A 14,141-nucleotide genomic window follows, 5' to 3' on the forward strand; every position below is an offset into this window, starting at 1 on the left:
TATGGTTGCCTCTATATCGAATGAAGTGCTAGATCCAAACTTGAGATAGACTATATGCAACTTTCATGCATTGATATTAATGGAAGAGTTTTGTACAAATATTTGAGTTATGTTTACTTGTTTCAGATTCAACCCTGCCTCTCTCCCCTCCTATGTGTTATTGTGCTCTGCCCTGAAACTTGTTACTTTTTCTATTTTAAAATTACATTCCCTCCATCTTTGACATTCCCTCCATCTATCAGCTTATAGGAACCAGTATTTCAACTTACATTTTCTTTCATAATTTGCATCACATTTTTATCTTACTTAGCCACTACTAATGGTCCTGACCGACTACTCTGTAAGATTGTCTTAAAAGGATTGGAATTGCAGCACGGATTTTGTTACACAGCATCAAGCACAAACAAACCATTCTAACATGACTTCCACCATGCTGGAGGTCCAGACCAGTGTTCAGGCTCACAGTACTTGCTGTATGTATTCTAAGTTTCCTCATATGGGCTATGCAAACCAGATACATGCATAAATAAGCCTTGAGTTTTCCAGCATTTCTATTCTGTTTTCGATTGCCTGCGAAAGGTGGACATTCCTACTAAATAGGATTTTGTATTTAATGGCTGTGTGTGTGGAGACAGATTTCATGTCATTCTGTCTAAAACATTTCCCACTGTACAGTAATGACAGCCTTGCACACAGTAGCCCTCAACTTTGTTTTTATTAGACATTTATGGCCATGTATATTCCCGGTAAATATTGTTTTACTGAATATATTTGAGAATTTGCCAGCTGGTGTCAATCCAAAGCAAGTTACATTATGAAAGATCAAGAGTATGTTGTAGTTCAAAGTGACTTTTATGATGAACTCAGAAGTGAAATGGTGACGATAGTTAGTGTCCTCCAGAGAGCTCATCAGCCTATCCTGATTAAGTTACACTCAGCTCAGATGTTTGGAACAAAACAATGGCAAAATATTCCTCCAGAAACCAAACACATGTTATCGTGGACACTGGATCTGGGGAGATGGAGGAATAGTCACAATAGCTAAGAAACACTAACCTCTTGTCCTTCACTCTTTCTGGGATTCGCTTCCAGCACTGTGTGGACTTGGAGGAGGAAAAGGAAGCTGGAGACATTTGTTCCTTGACATTCTGGTGTGATTCTGTCTGACTTTGCCCATGCCCGCTGGAGGCAGGATTTGGGGCCAATGAATTGCCATTCAAAAGCCTCATCACACTTGTCCCACAATGTCCCTGCATCCCCTCAGGATGTTATGGATGGCCACATTGTCTTATGGCACCACCAGACAGGATGAAGGTGCTGAGGGCCTGGGGGCATTGAGACTTATTCTGTGGTTCTATTCCCTCAAGGCCTTCTTCCACTGTGTAAACACTGCCACAACAGCCCTGTACTGGTGGGAAACATGGAGTGGCTGGCAGGTGGGCTACAGCTGCTGGTGTTGACACACACGCTAATGGTTGGTGCTAGTTGGGAACAAAGCATTGCCACTTGGTTCCTATATGGAATATCAGCCAGTTAAGTGGCACCTGTTTGGTGGTGACACCGTCTGTGGTGCTCATAATGGTGGGTGCTAGCATTTACATGTAATAAACATAAATTCCTCTTGAACTAATATCAGAAGGCTAGCAACGCAACGGACCCTTTTTGTAGATAAACTATTCTCACCCTTTGACTTTTTCCACATTTTGTTGTTACAAAGGGGAATTAATTATGTTAGTATTGTGGAGTAACTACAATGTTGTTGTTGATCCATCCTCAGTTTTCTCCTATCACAGCCATTAAACTCTGTAACTGTTTTAAAGTCCCCATTGACTTCATGGTGAAATCCCTGAGCGGTTTCCTTCCTCTACTGCAACTGAGTTAGGAAGGACGCCTGTATCTTTGTGGTGACTGGTTATATTGATATACCATCCAAAGTGTAATTATTAACTGTACCATGCTCAAAGGGAGATTCACTATCTGCTTTTTTTACCCATCTACCAATAGGTGCCCTTTGCGAGGCATTGGAAACCCTCCCTTTGTGGTCGAATCTGTGCTTGAAATGTACTGCTCGACTGAGGGACCTTACAGATAATTGTTTGTGTGTGGGGTACAGAGATGGGTTAGTCATTTAAAAATGATTTTAAACACTATTATTGCACACAGAGGGAGTCCATGCAACTATTATGTGACTTGATAAGTATATTATTACTCCTGAACTTTAGGCTTGCCATAACAAAAGGGTTGAGTACTTGAATACCTGCACACTGACTCGGTACTGGTGCCCCTGTATATAGCCTCGTTATTGTTATTCTTATTGTGTTACTTTTTATTATTACTTTTTATTTTAGCCTACTTGGTAAATATTTTCTTCTTCTTCTTGAACTGACCTGTTGGTTAAGGGCTTGTAAGTAAGCATTTCATGGTAAAGTCTACACTTGTTGTATTCGTCGCATGTGGCAAATAAAGTTTGATTTGAATGCTTATTGACTCGAGACATTTCAGCTTTTCAATTTTATTCATTTGTAAACATTTTTTAAAACAATTCTACCTTGACATTATGGTGTATTGTGTGTAGATCAGTAACACAATCTCAATTTAATCAATTCTCAGGCTGTACCACAACAAAATGTGGAAAAAATCTCTGAAGGGACTGTAGCTTTTATGAATCTCATCTTTTATCTCTAGTTGAGATTTCTCTCTCCAATGTCTGTCTCATTGTGCGTTTTGTCGTGTCTGAAACCTATTAGCAAGGTTAGACGGTATGACACAGTGTACACTGATACGTCTTTATCCTGTAGCCATTTGTTCATTCTCTGAGGAACACAAAGGCTCTAGTATTCACTGTTTGTCCTTGGCATTCTCCACACATCCAATGGCTCTCTTTGTTTAGAGGAGGAGGGTGTCAGTTAGTTAGTAGGCACATTTTCCGCATAGCCATGCAAATGTAACCAAACATTGCCGTTCCTCATCTCATGTGAGGTAGAAATCATGTCAACCAGACCACAAATTACATAGATATAGGTAGATAGATATACCTTGTTCTTCTCTAAGCTTATTCCTTGTCCTAGTGAATGTGTCCTCACCACCTTAAATGTAGTTTGTCCAGAACATTCCCTGCGGTGCAAATGTGTTGACTTCTTGGCGGCAAACCAATCTATGATTGCCAGCCTGCCAGGGACAAATGAAAAGGACTGCAATGCTTAGACTGGAGTTGTACACCCATAAGCTAGACAGATGTCTTCAGAGAGCAGAGAAACCCTGCCGGTTTAGAGCCTCAGCTTTACTAGCACTGTCTAAAATCCAACATTATTATTTTCATCAGTTAGCTTCTCAGTGTGGCATTGTTCTCCTGGCTCTATCTGTTACTCTGCCTGGAAACTGTCCTGGAAACTGTCCTGGAAACTGTCCTGGAAACTGTCCTGGAACTATGTCATTAACAGATGTGCTTCAGAAGGGAGGAGGGGTGGGAGTGAATGAGAAATGTATACTTTTGAAACTACATTTTTCAGTGTATGTAGTATTTTTCTTTCATTTAGTATGCAGACTCATGGCATTTCTATACGCTCAAGGCTGTCTGCCATGCTTGGTAGGGGAGCTGACTGGAGGGTTTTAGGGTGGGGAGTTCCACTCTTTGTTCCACTCCTGGTTTTACACAAAAGAGCTCCAGGCTTGTAGAAAAAATACATTCCTAACAGTTGTGCCAATGAGGTCTTTTTCACATATCTGTTTTAATTTGCAGACTAGGAAGAGCATTATTCATTAAGTTTATCAACAGGAACTGCAGTAACGAACGTGTAATGCCTTCCTCATGGTGTGTTTGTGGCTTTGCATCACACATCAGACATGTCCAGAGTGTGTGCGGTTTTGGAGACGTTTCCGAACGTCTCAAGGCTATTTTCCATCCACTCAGTAACCTTGAGCGGATATTTGTTTGTGCACACCACCACATCAGTCAGTTTTCTAAGGAGGTGCACTGGGGAGGGAGGTGTGTGTACATCTGAGTCTACTGTTTGTTTTTTAATCCCTTACTGTGTGGATGTACTATGACATTTCACAACCTACGTCAATGTGTGCTGAGCTCTGCTTTGGTATGCAGTGCCTTTCTGGGCTATGAATGTAGTATATTTTCAGGACAGCATTGTTCCACTGAAAAAGGTCTTCAGGAAAGGAGGACAAAATCTACTCAGAAAACCTTGAAGAAACATTTAACCTCCCAGATTGAATAGTGATGTAATGTCTGGGTTTCTGGAAATTGAAAATATCTGTTATTTCACAGATGGAATGCTCCCATAAAATCTTTGTATGTTAGCTTGGATCAACAGCATTATCATCAATCAGTCCCGGTGTACTTTATCACCCTTTATTATAGGAATAATCAATGTTGGTAGTTGAAGTGAATTAATGAAAGAAGAAAATAAGAAAATAAAATTCACATCCTGCTGGTTCAGGTGCTGGAAGGAAAAAAGTTTATGAAAGGATGTCATCAATGGGAGCATATCAGTGTTGCGAACAGTTATAAAATTCTCTGTTGAAGTGAATTAACGAGTTGTCTGTCGTTTTTCTCTTCTCATAGCTGCTCTGCCCTTCCTCATCATGACTGTTGTGTTCCGGCCCTACCTGAGGGGTGTGTACTGTGACGATGAGGACATCATGTACCCCCTCAAACCTGACACCATCACCCACGGCTTGCTGGCTGCAGTCACCATCTCCTGCACTGTCATCATTGTGAGTCCCTCCCTATACTTTCCTTGCTGACACCTAGGTGAGCTAAATAACATCTGACTACACTGATTCCCAGACCAGTCTCACAAACAGCCGTTTCTATAAGCAGCCAGTGGACCAGATATTAGCTGTCATATTGGAGTGTTGGATGTAATTTAAGCCTCTTTCTCTCTTCCAATAGATATCATCAGGAGAGGCCTACCTCGTCTACAGTAAGAGGATCCACTCTAACTCTGAGTTCAACGGGTACGTGGCGGCACTCTACAAGGTGCTGGGTACCTTCCTGTTCGGGGCAGCTGTCAGCCAATCACTGACGGACCTGGCCAAGTTCTCCATCGGACGCCCTCGGCCCAACTTCATGGCCGTCTGCAACCCCAAGGTCTGCAAAGGCTACATGCTGGAGATCAACTGCACCGGCATTCCTCGGGACGTCACTGAGTCCAGGTAGTTACTGAGGTAGAGGGTGTCAGGGAAATATTGTTGATGTGTACATTGCTCAATGCCAGTGGTTAGTGCTGTACTGGAACCAATGCCTGCATGAGCTGCAGGACTAGAACCAGGGTTGGTGACCACTGCTTTATGCTATGGTGGAAACACACAGAATACATCCACTGTAGCCTTCACACAGCCATGACAAAAAAAGGTTTTAACAGCATATTTGTTTTCGCTCTATTTTCCAGGCTGTCCTTCTACTCCGGCCACTCCTCCTTTGGGATGTACTGTATGCTGTTTCTAGCAGTGAGTAAACTACATACACACTCTCATATTCAGCAGTCTCAAAGGGAGTCAATTGATGCAATGTCTCTCCATTTGAAACAGGATTAATGTGGAAAATATGAAATGCAGAATAGGACAGGATAGACAGAGAGGGATTGTGCACATATAAGGGCAAGTCAGAAGTTCAGCTGAGGAATTTGGACACAAAGGCTAATGCCCTGCTGGATTGGACTGTTATTGACTGGAGATGAAGGCCCGTGTTCTAGTAATCCAGTTCAAGTGTGCTGGGCCTTGTCTATGGACAGACAGAGCAGGCAGGCGCCTCGAGCAGACGGCCGTCCCTCAATGCCAATCAAAGCAATTAGTAATTCATTCCCTCTGCTTTGTTTGGTCATGTTACAGGCCCTTTGATGTTCCCTAGTATACGTGATTCATATCTCCATGTCCCTACAAGTGTCCTACAGTGTTGAATGCTGAGATGGAGTGTATGTGTGGTAGGGGGGCATGCATGGATGCCAACTAACACACCTACTGCGGCAGTAGCCTGGTAGCAGCCCAGAGAAATGAGCGCGCCAGATAGACATTCTGGCAGCAACTCTCCTCTTCTGTGAAAAGGGTTTTCAGTCCGTAGGCATAAATTAGATCAACATTCAACACCTTTTCACGCTTTATGCGGTTTTAAGCATACCATATCTGTTTTTGCTCGGGAGTTGATTTAGTATGAAAAGGCAAACTCTTTAAAGATGCATTCTTGCCCTTTTTTTGTCTACATGTACTGATGTATTCTTGCCTTTTTTTTGTCTACATGTACTGATGATGTGATGGTTAGCATTGTGAAATAGCTAAACAACATGCTTTCATATTACATAGCCAATTGAAGAATGGACTTGCACACTGTTTACATGAAAGAAACATTTACTAACAAATGCTGTGTTTGAGAAATTCATTGAGGCATGATGGTAGGCTTAGTGTAACTGGGGCTAGTTTATAGTCAAATAACTTTGCCTTATTTGGTAAGATGGTTCACTACTACACAAAAACCACAAATGACCTCAATCAGCAGTAAAGGCAAATTGTCTACAAAAACAGCTCTCCTTATGAGAGAACTAAAACCTCTTTCTCTCTAGTTGTATGTCCAGGCGAGGCTGAGGGCTAAGTGGGCAAGACTTCTCAGACCCACAATCCAGTTCTTCCTTGTGGCCTTTGCGGTGTACGTGGGCTACACACGCGTGTCTGATTACAGGCACCACTGGAGCGACGTTCTGGTGGGCTTCCTCCAAGGCGCTCTCATTGCCATCCTCAACGTGAGTGTTGCCTGCTGGCTTTTTATTGTTCCGACTTCCCCGTTTTGATTGAACCTCTTTCAGCAACGCCTTTTGAAAGTCTTGGAGACGTGGGGGATACATATTGAAAAGCGAAGCCTCGATTCGTATTTCAGACTTCTGTATGCAATTAGGGACCCTCTCAGACCCAATGTTTTATGATGTCTCTGGCCTGGTTAGAGAGCTGGAGGGATTATGCAGCGAACTGTGTGTTCCTGTCAGATGTGGAGCGGCTGCATGGTGCCCTCCACAACCAGACATATACAATCATACTTTCTAGCCCTGCCCTTGGTCCTCTCACTTTGTCTGACGCACACTATGCCCCTCTTCTCCTTACAGGTACGCCACGTATCAGACTTCTTCAAGCAGCGTCCTCCCCGCTGCTCCAGCCAAGAGACGGCTGAGAGCGAGGAACTGGAGCGCAAACCCAGCCTGCAGATGGCAGATGCAGAGCACAACAACCGTTACAGCTACCCAGGGCCTGTGTGAGAGGGGCCAACCTAGGGGCCCCCAGACTATGTCAACCACTCTCACCACAAACTCCCACAAACCACTGGGCTGAGTGAAGGGGCTGCACACAATACCAGAACCCTCTATGGCCTGAGTGCACCAGCCCCCTTCCGAAGACATGACTCCCTCTCCCCACGAATGGGAGAGGACTGTTTTTTTAATCATTAATATTTCTCATGGTTGATGTTCACAAACATTTTTTGGTATGTTTTTAAAAAAACGTTATTTTCCACAATAGATTAGGAGAGAGTAGCAAACATTCACATTAGAAAGAAAGAGACCGTTCTCTGAGGAGATTAGTGCACCTTAGTCGGAGGAGTAATATGAACTTTAGTGGAAGTTTGGGATTGATATGTTGAATGTTTCACCTATGTGACATGGAGTGCAGAGAGTTAGAAATGTTGTTGATTGTGTAAGCTTTCCTTGGATGTTCCAGAGTCATATACCACTAGATCACAAACAATCACTGCAAACATTTGGCATAGAGATTTTAGAATTTGGAAATGAAAAATTCAGCTTTTAGCTATGCCATTCTGGCTTCTCTATTTTTTATATATAAATGTTTTAACAGTAACATTGCTCCTTTGGTATGAATTGAAGGTATTTGGAAGGGCCTTCTAATTTAGTTTCTATTATAAACTGGGTGGTTTGAGCCATGAATTCTGTTTGGCTGAAAGATGTTATGTATCAGACCATATACCACTGGTATGACAAAACATTTATTTGTACTGCTCTAATTATGTTGGTAACCAGATTATAATAGCAATAAGGCAACTCGGGGGTTTGTGGTATATGGCCAATATATCACGGCTAAGGCTGTATCCAGGCACGCTACGTTGCATAGTGCATCAGAACAGCCCTTAGTCGTGGAATATTGGCCCTTTACCACATCCCCTCATGCTTATTGATTAATTATAGATTACTTTATTCTCAAGGTTGGAAATGTCTATTATACCAGCGCTGTTCAGCTATTTTGCAATCACGATCACCCCTGTTAGCCCCTATGAGCCACAAATACTGTATCTTCTAATATTGTGACATTTTTCATACTGCATGGAGAATGTGTGTAAATATGTATGTAAGTGTTTTTTTTTTCTCACCTGTACATGTTCTGTGGCCCATATCAAACCAGTGCCTTCCTGGACTAGTGCCCTTTAAGATTGCCACAAATGGATCAGATTCCAAGTTCACAACACAAACCAGATGCCTTAACATGAGCCTTTAAGGGTTGTAATGATTTATCTTACCATTCGAGTCGTTTGTTGCAAGCTGTTAATACTGTTCTGTGCGAAGTTCAAAGATTGGACTGGACTGATTGAGCTAATTTGTGAAGAACTGCTCCTGTAGACTGACTGTCCGGCCTGGCCCTGCTTGGCACAGGAGGACTGACGACATATCAGTCATCTGGTAGTGACTGTGAGGCTCAGATAGCTGACTCTGAGAAGTGACCTGTGACTGTGGAATGGCAAGGGCCTCCTGCGGAGACCTGGTCCCTACTGACTTCCAGACTTTTAAAGACTGCTTTGAATTCCAGAAATGAGAACCACCTGGAGCAGCTTCAGTGAAGTCTTGTTGTTGTGTAATGTCTCAGCTGTATATTACTGAATCCCCAGACCAAATTTACCCATGAAACAATAGTATGAAAATGTAATGGTGTTTGAGTCACCTCCAGGTTTCCATCATAAAAGGCCCTCGGTTAGCCTTGTTATGTGTGGTGTGTGTTTCATATGTAATCAAACTATTTCCATTCGGATTGGTGCCTTCAAATAGGTCCTGGTTGGCCATTCTCTGTATGTTAAACATGATGCTGTTCTGTACATTCATCTAGCCATAGCTGTTTATGTATACACAAAAGGATTCTAAATAAATACCAAATATACATGATGTTTCAATGTCATATTTTCATATTAACTAAACAGCTGTGTCAAATTTTGACCTGTCAGGAAGGTCTCTGGGTAGCTTTCATCAAGGTTTAATCTTAGATTTATGCATAATCTTGACACATTATTTGTCATGCATTCCATTCCACATTAAATAAGTTTGTATTCCAATGAACTCATTCAGTCATTAGGTAATCAAATAATTAGATGCCATGCTGGTTTCACTCTTGCGACACATATTTCACAAGTATGGGATTGGTGGTGGGGCTTGTGAGTTGTCACATTGTTTCTGAGTGATTTAGATCGTGATGAGGATGGTATAAAATCAGCGTGCCATCTTGTCTGGACATGCTCCGGCTAGCTTGTTGAGTAATCATGATTCCCTGCTCTTCTCTTGATTATTTCAATCCCTCTGCACTGGCATACGAGGTGGCAGGTCTCACTCAGAAATTAAGTTTTGGTTTAATTCACAAATGCACATAGTAACTCGTTTTCACTCGGCTTTCACAGGACACCTTAGGACGCTTCAACTGACATGTCCGGAGCATTTTGACATAGCAGTAGCAATATGAGGTTATCCATTTGATTTGTGCCTGAGAGCCCACAGCTTTGCATAGGATGCTATCTATGCATGGCGTGAATATAGCTCAACTGGGCATATCCATGAGTTACGTGTTTCTAACTTGGAGACATCCTGTCGTGTGGCTGATGCATAGCCCCAGCTCTGTCCTGCTTTACAAGTTCAGTACAAAACCCCCTTGACTTATCCCTGGCTTTTCAGCAAGACTAATTGAAAACAAGTGCCAGAGATTGGGAGAGGTTGAGCAAGACTCCCCTTCCCCCTCATAGAGAAGGTCCGTAGAATGGGACGTCTCAACCAAAATGAACACACACATTGAGCGTCTGCTAAATGACTTAAATGTAAATGTAAATGTATATTGACATGAGCATCAGACCCCAGGGACATTTTTGCAAGTCTTATTGACAGGTCAAGTGAACACCACTGTCACCCCTCATTTAAAACAATATTGGTCACTTATTTTGAAAGTCCTACTCATGTATATACAGTAACTTGTTTTGTGTTTCCAAGCACTGAGTGAGAGGCTACCGACTGGTAGCTGAAGTGCTACAATATTTTAACCCCTTATTTCAGCATTGTAATAAGAACATTCACAGATCTGACTGGAGGTAACCGCTTGACAAATATGACTGTGCTAACCTTGCAGGTGTGCTTGTCTTATAAAAAATATCAATACGAATCCAAAATACAGGCATCATAATTGTCATACATGACTAATAACACAGCAATTCACACAATGCCTTAAAACCCATCTGAGCTCCAAAGGCATAAATGGTCCAGGAGTTGAGATTCTGTGAATGGCTCAGGGCATGGTGAAAAGTGTTTCCTCAAATGAGCGATTAGAATAGGGGTTCTCAAACTTTTTTGTCACACGACCCCATTTTGATATCTTATAATATTCGTGACCCCAACAATGTAAAATAAATTATGTAATTAACAGCCAATGTTTACTTTTTTATTTGGGGCTATGGCAGTGAATTGAAAAACATTCTAACAGTATTTCTGATTGTCTTCTCAACTCACCATCACATACTTTTAATATGGGGATTTGACAGTCAATTGTAAATTAGTCTGACATAATGTATCTTATCTCACCACCACTAATGAGATGGGTGTGCTTGATGCACGTCACGTTGGAGGTTCTCAAAGTCAGGGGGTGTGGTTGACAGTGCACATCTCATCTCTGCTGACATATCCAACCTGGATTGATACTTGGTTTTAATGCAGACGAGAGCACTGAATCAGGCTTCACACAGATATGAGCAGGCGAAGGGTACCATGAGATTAATGGTGATCTCAAGACAACTGGGAAATTCAAAGTCAAATCATGACGTCAGTGATCTTCAGGTTGGAAAGTCGGAGCTCCAAAAAGAGGCCAGAGTTCTGAGTTGGAATTCCGAGTTGGATGACCGATTCTTTCCAGTCGGAGCTCGTTTTTTCACAAGTTCCCAGTTGTCTTGAAGTCGCAAGTCGGAAATTTACGAGTTCCCAGTTCCCAGTTCCCAGTTGTTCTGAAAGCGGCATTAATGCTCAGAGGGAGACGGCAGGGTATTCCCTTTGAGTCAGGAACCGAAACTCCTCCGTAGTGACCCATGAATGCATTTTGTCACATGACAGCTCGTAAATAGCATCCCACGACATGTATAGCAAACAAAGTCAATACATGTGCATCTCGGCCCTCACAGCTTATGCCAATTGGGAGAGCATAAAGGCGGCCCGATGCTTTCTAACCGAAACAGTTCAGAACAGTTTGTGCATACATTATGACAACATTTTGTGACGTTTTTGTTAGTTTTGGTGTTTGGCTATGGCTTTGTTGACTGTTCAGGCACACACATTTTTTTCTTTAGGCCAGCTGAACTTCAGCGATTCCGTGATTGGTCAACTGTAAGGGTGACTCAAGTTTTTTCTTCTTGTCGTTTTTGCTCGACATGGTGAACGACAACTTCGAGCATCGATGGACCGATGAGGTACATAAGTACCTTCACCACTACAATTCTAGCCATGCATTATATAACAACCAGCATGTAAATGCCAATTCTTGGAGGGAGATATCGGAGACACTGGGGTCCGACCCAACCACTTCTTCGAAAAAGTGGGGTAGGGTTCACAACAAGTTTGTCAAGGCAAGGAAAAGAAACAAGGGGTACAGTGGAGATGCCGGTGGAAAGGCTACTCCAGAAATATTGCTGCTGGTTTGTTTGGTACGTGATGCATGGAAAACATAAGGACTTGGCTTTGTGGTATCTGGCAGGACAGCTGGTGGGGGTAAATCGAGGGTCTTCTGCAGCAGTTTGGACCTAAAAGACTCTCATGAAACACTCCACCATAGCTTTCTCGGCCGTATGCCCCTACATCCCCCATTGTGAACCTGTAGCGGGCATCTTCTTTCTCTGTATTTCGACTATTATATGTGTTGCTAGGTACATCAAATCTAGTAGATCCAGGGCAATTCTCACAACTTACATTTTTTCGCCAGCCAAGTGTCTCTCTGTGTATACTTTTATTTTTCCTCCCGAGTCTTCCTACTTCCGTGTTTGACCATAGATGGCTATTAGCAGCTCATCGCCCTCGACTATCCGGGGGTATATTTCCGCTTTCTTTTTTTTTTCTTTTTTTAAGGCATGCAGATGCCTTAAGCTGGGGTGTATTTGAGTCGTTTAGCCAGTTTCCTCTTGGTTGCTAGCAATAGCATAAAATCTTTGTTTAACAGTGTTATTTGACAAAGGTATTGATGTGAGTTTCTGTGCCTCTGCCTCCCCACACATTGTTTTCACCATATAATTTGCGGCCGGTAATATCAAAGTCTCTGCAATAGTGTGCGGTTTCATATCGTAGCGGGTCTAGACATTCACCGTGGGAATGATTCAAGTGTAACGGTCAAGTGCGGCCTTTTCCCATGATCTGAAGGGTGCTTTCTGGTTGAATTTTATCTTTTAGATTTTAATAATTTAGATTTAGATTTTTAAGGTTAACCACATGATTTTGAGATACCAAGACGATATTAAAATATATATATTTTTTTGTATATACAGTACCACACCTACTCAATCCAGGGTTTTTATTTATTTGTACTATTTTCTACATTGTAGAATAATAGTGAAGACATCTGTAACGGCAGCCTTCCTCCTCTTCGTCTGAAGAGGAGGTGTAGCAGGGATCGGACCAAGACGCAGCGTAGTTGGTGCTCAACATATTTAATAATACGAACTGTGAACACTACAACAAAACAAAAATAACAAAATGTGGCAAACCAATACAGTCCTAGCTGGTGCAGAGAAAACACAGAGACAGGAAACAACCACCCACAAACCCCAACACAAAACAAGCCACCTATATATGATTCCCAATCAGAGACAACACAAAACACCTGCCTCTGATTGAGAACCATATTAGGCCAAACATAGAAACAGACAAACTAGACACACAACATAGAATGCCCACCCAGCTCACGTCCTGACCAACACTAAAACAAGCAAAACACACAAGAACTATGGTCAGAACGTGATAAATTCAAAACTATGAAATAGCACATATGGAATCGTGTAGTAACCAAAAAAGTGTTAAACAAATCAAAATATATTTTATATTTGAGATTCTTCAAAGTACCCTTTGCCTTGATGACAGCTATACACACTCTTGTCATTCTCTTAACCAACTTCATGAGGTAATCACCTGGAATGCATTTCAATTAACAGGTGAACCTTGTTAAAAGTTCATTTGTGGAATTTCTTTCCTTCTTAATGTGTTTGAGCCAATCAATTGTGTTGTGACAAGGTAGGGTTGGCATACAGAAGATATCCCTATTTGGTAAAAGACCAAGTCAATATTATGGCAGGCACAGCTCAAATAAGCAAAGAGAAACAACAGTCCATCATTATTTTAAGACAGGAAGGTCAGTCAATCTGGATAATTTCAAGAATTTTTAACGTTTCTTCAAGTGCAGTTGCAAAAACCATCAAGCGCCATGATAATGATAAACGCTATGATAAACTGGCTCTCATGAGTATTGCCACAGGAAACGAAGACCCAGAGTTACCTCTGCTGCAGAGGATAAGTACATCTCAACATCGACTGTTCAGAGGAGACTGCGTGAATCAGGCCTTCATGGTCGAATTTCTGCAAAGAAACCACTACTAAAGGACACCAATTATAAGAAGAGACTTGCTTGGGCCAAGAAACACTAGCAATGGACATTAGACCCGTGGAAATCTGTCCTTTGGTCTGATGAGTCCAAATTTTAGGTTTTTGGTTTCAACCGCCGTGTATTTTTATGAGACGCAGAGTAGGTGAACGGATGACCTCTGCGTGTGTGGTTCCTACCATGAAGCATGGAGGAGGAGGTGTGATGGTGTGGGGGTGCATGGCTAGTGACACTGTCTGTGATTTATTTAGAATTCAAGGCACATT

General features: G+C 42.1%; 1 protein-coding gene across 2 annotated transcripts in view; it reads left to right on the forward strand.

The window, feature by feature from the left end:
* LOC129810673 (phospholipid phosphatase 2-like) overlaps nt 1-9,152 on the forward strand; it is a 31,968-nt gene extending 22,816 nt beyond the window's left edge. For both annotated transcript variants that reach the window (XM_055861425.1, XM_055861426.1), the window contains exons 2-6: nt 4,574-4,725; nt 4,904-5,166; nt 5,403-5,460; nt 6,567-6,743; nt 7,101-9,152. In XM_055861425.1, the coding sequence (XP_055717400.1) occupies nt 4,574-4,725; nt 4,904-5,166; nt 5,403-5,460; nt 6,567-6,743; nt 7,101-7,250 (800 nt within the window). In that variant the 3' untranslated portion in view covers nt 7,251-9,152. The remainder of the gene's footprint in view (nt 1-4,573; nt 4,726-4,903; nt 5,167-5,402; nt 5,461-6,566; nt 6,744-7,100) is intronic.
* The last annotated feature ends 4,989 nt before the right edge of the window (nt 9,153-14,141 follow it).

Source organism: Salvelinus fontinalis, chromosome 14 (assembly GCF_029448725.1).
Source record: "Salvelinus fontinalis isolate EN_2023a chromosome 14, ASM2944872v1, whole genome shotgun sequence".
NCBI classification, from domain to species: Eukaryota; Metazoa; Chordata; class Actinopteri; order Salmoniformes; family Salmonidae; genus Salvelinus; species Salvelinus fontinalis.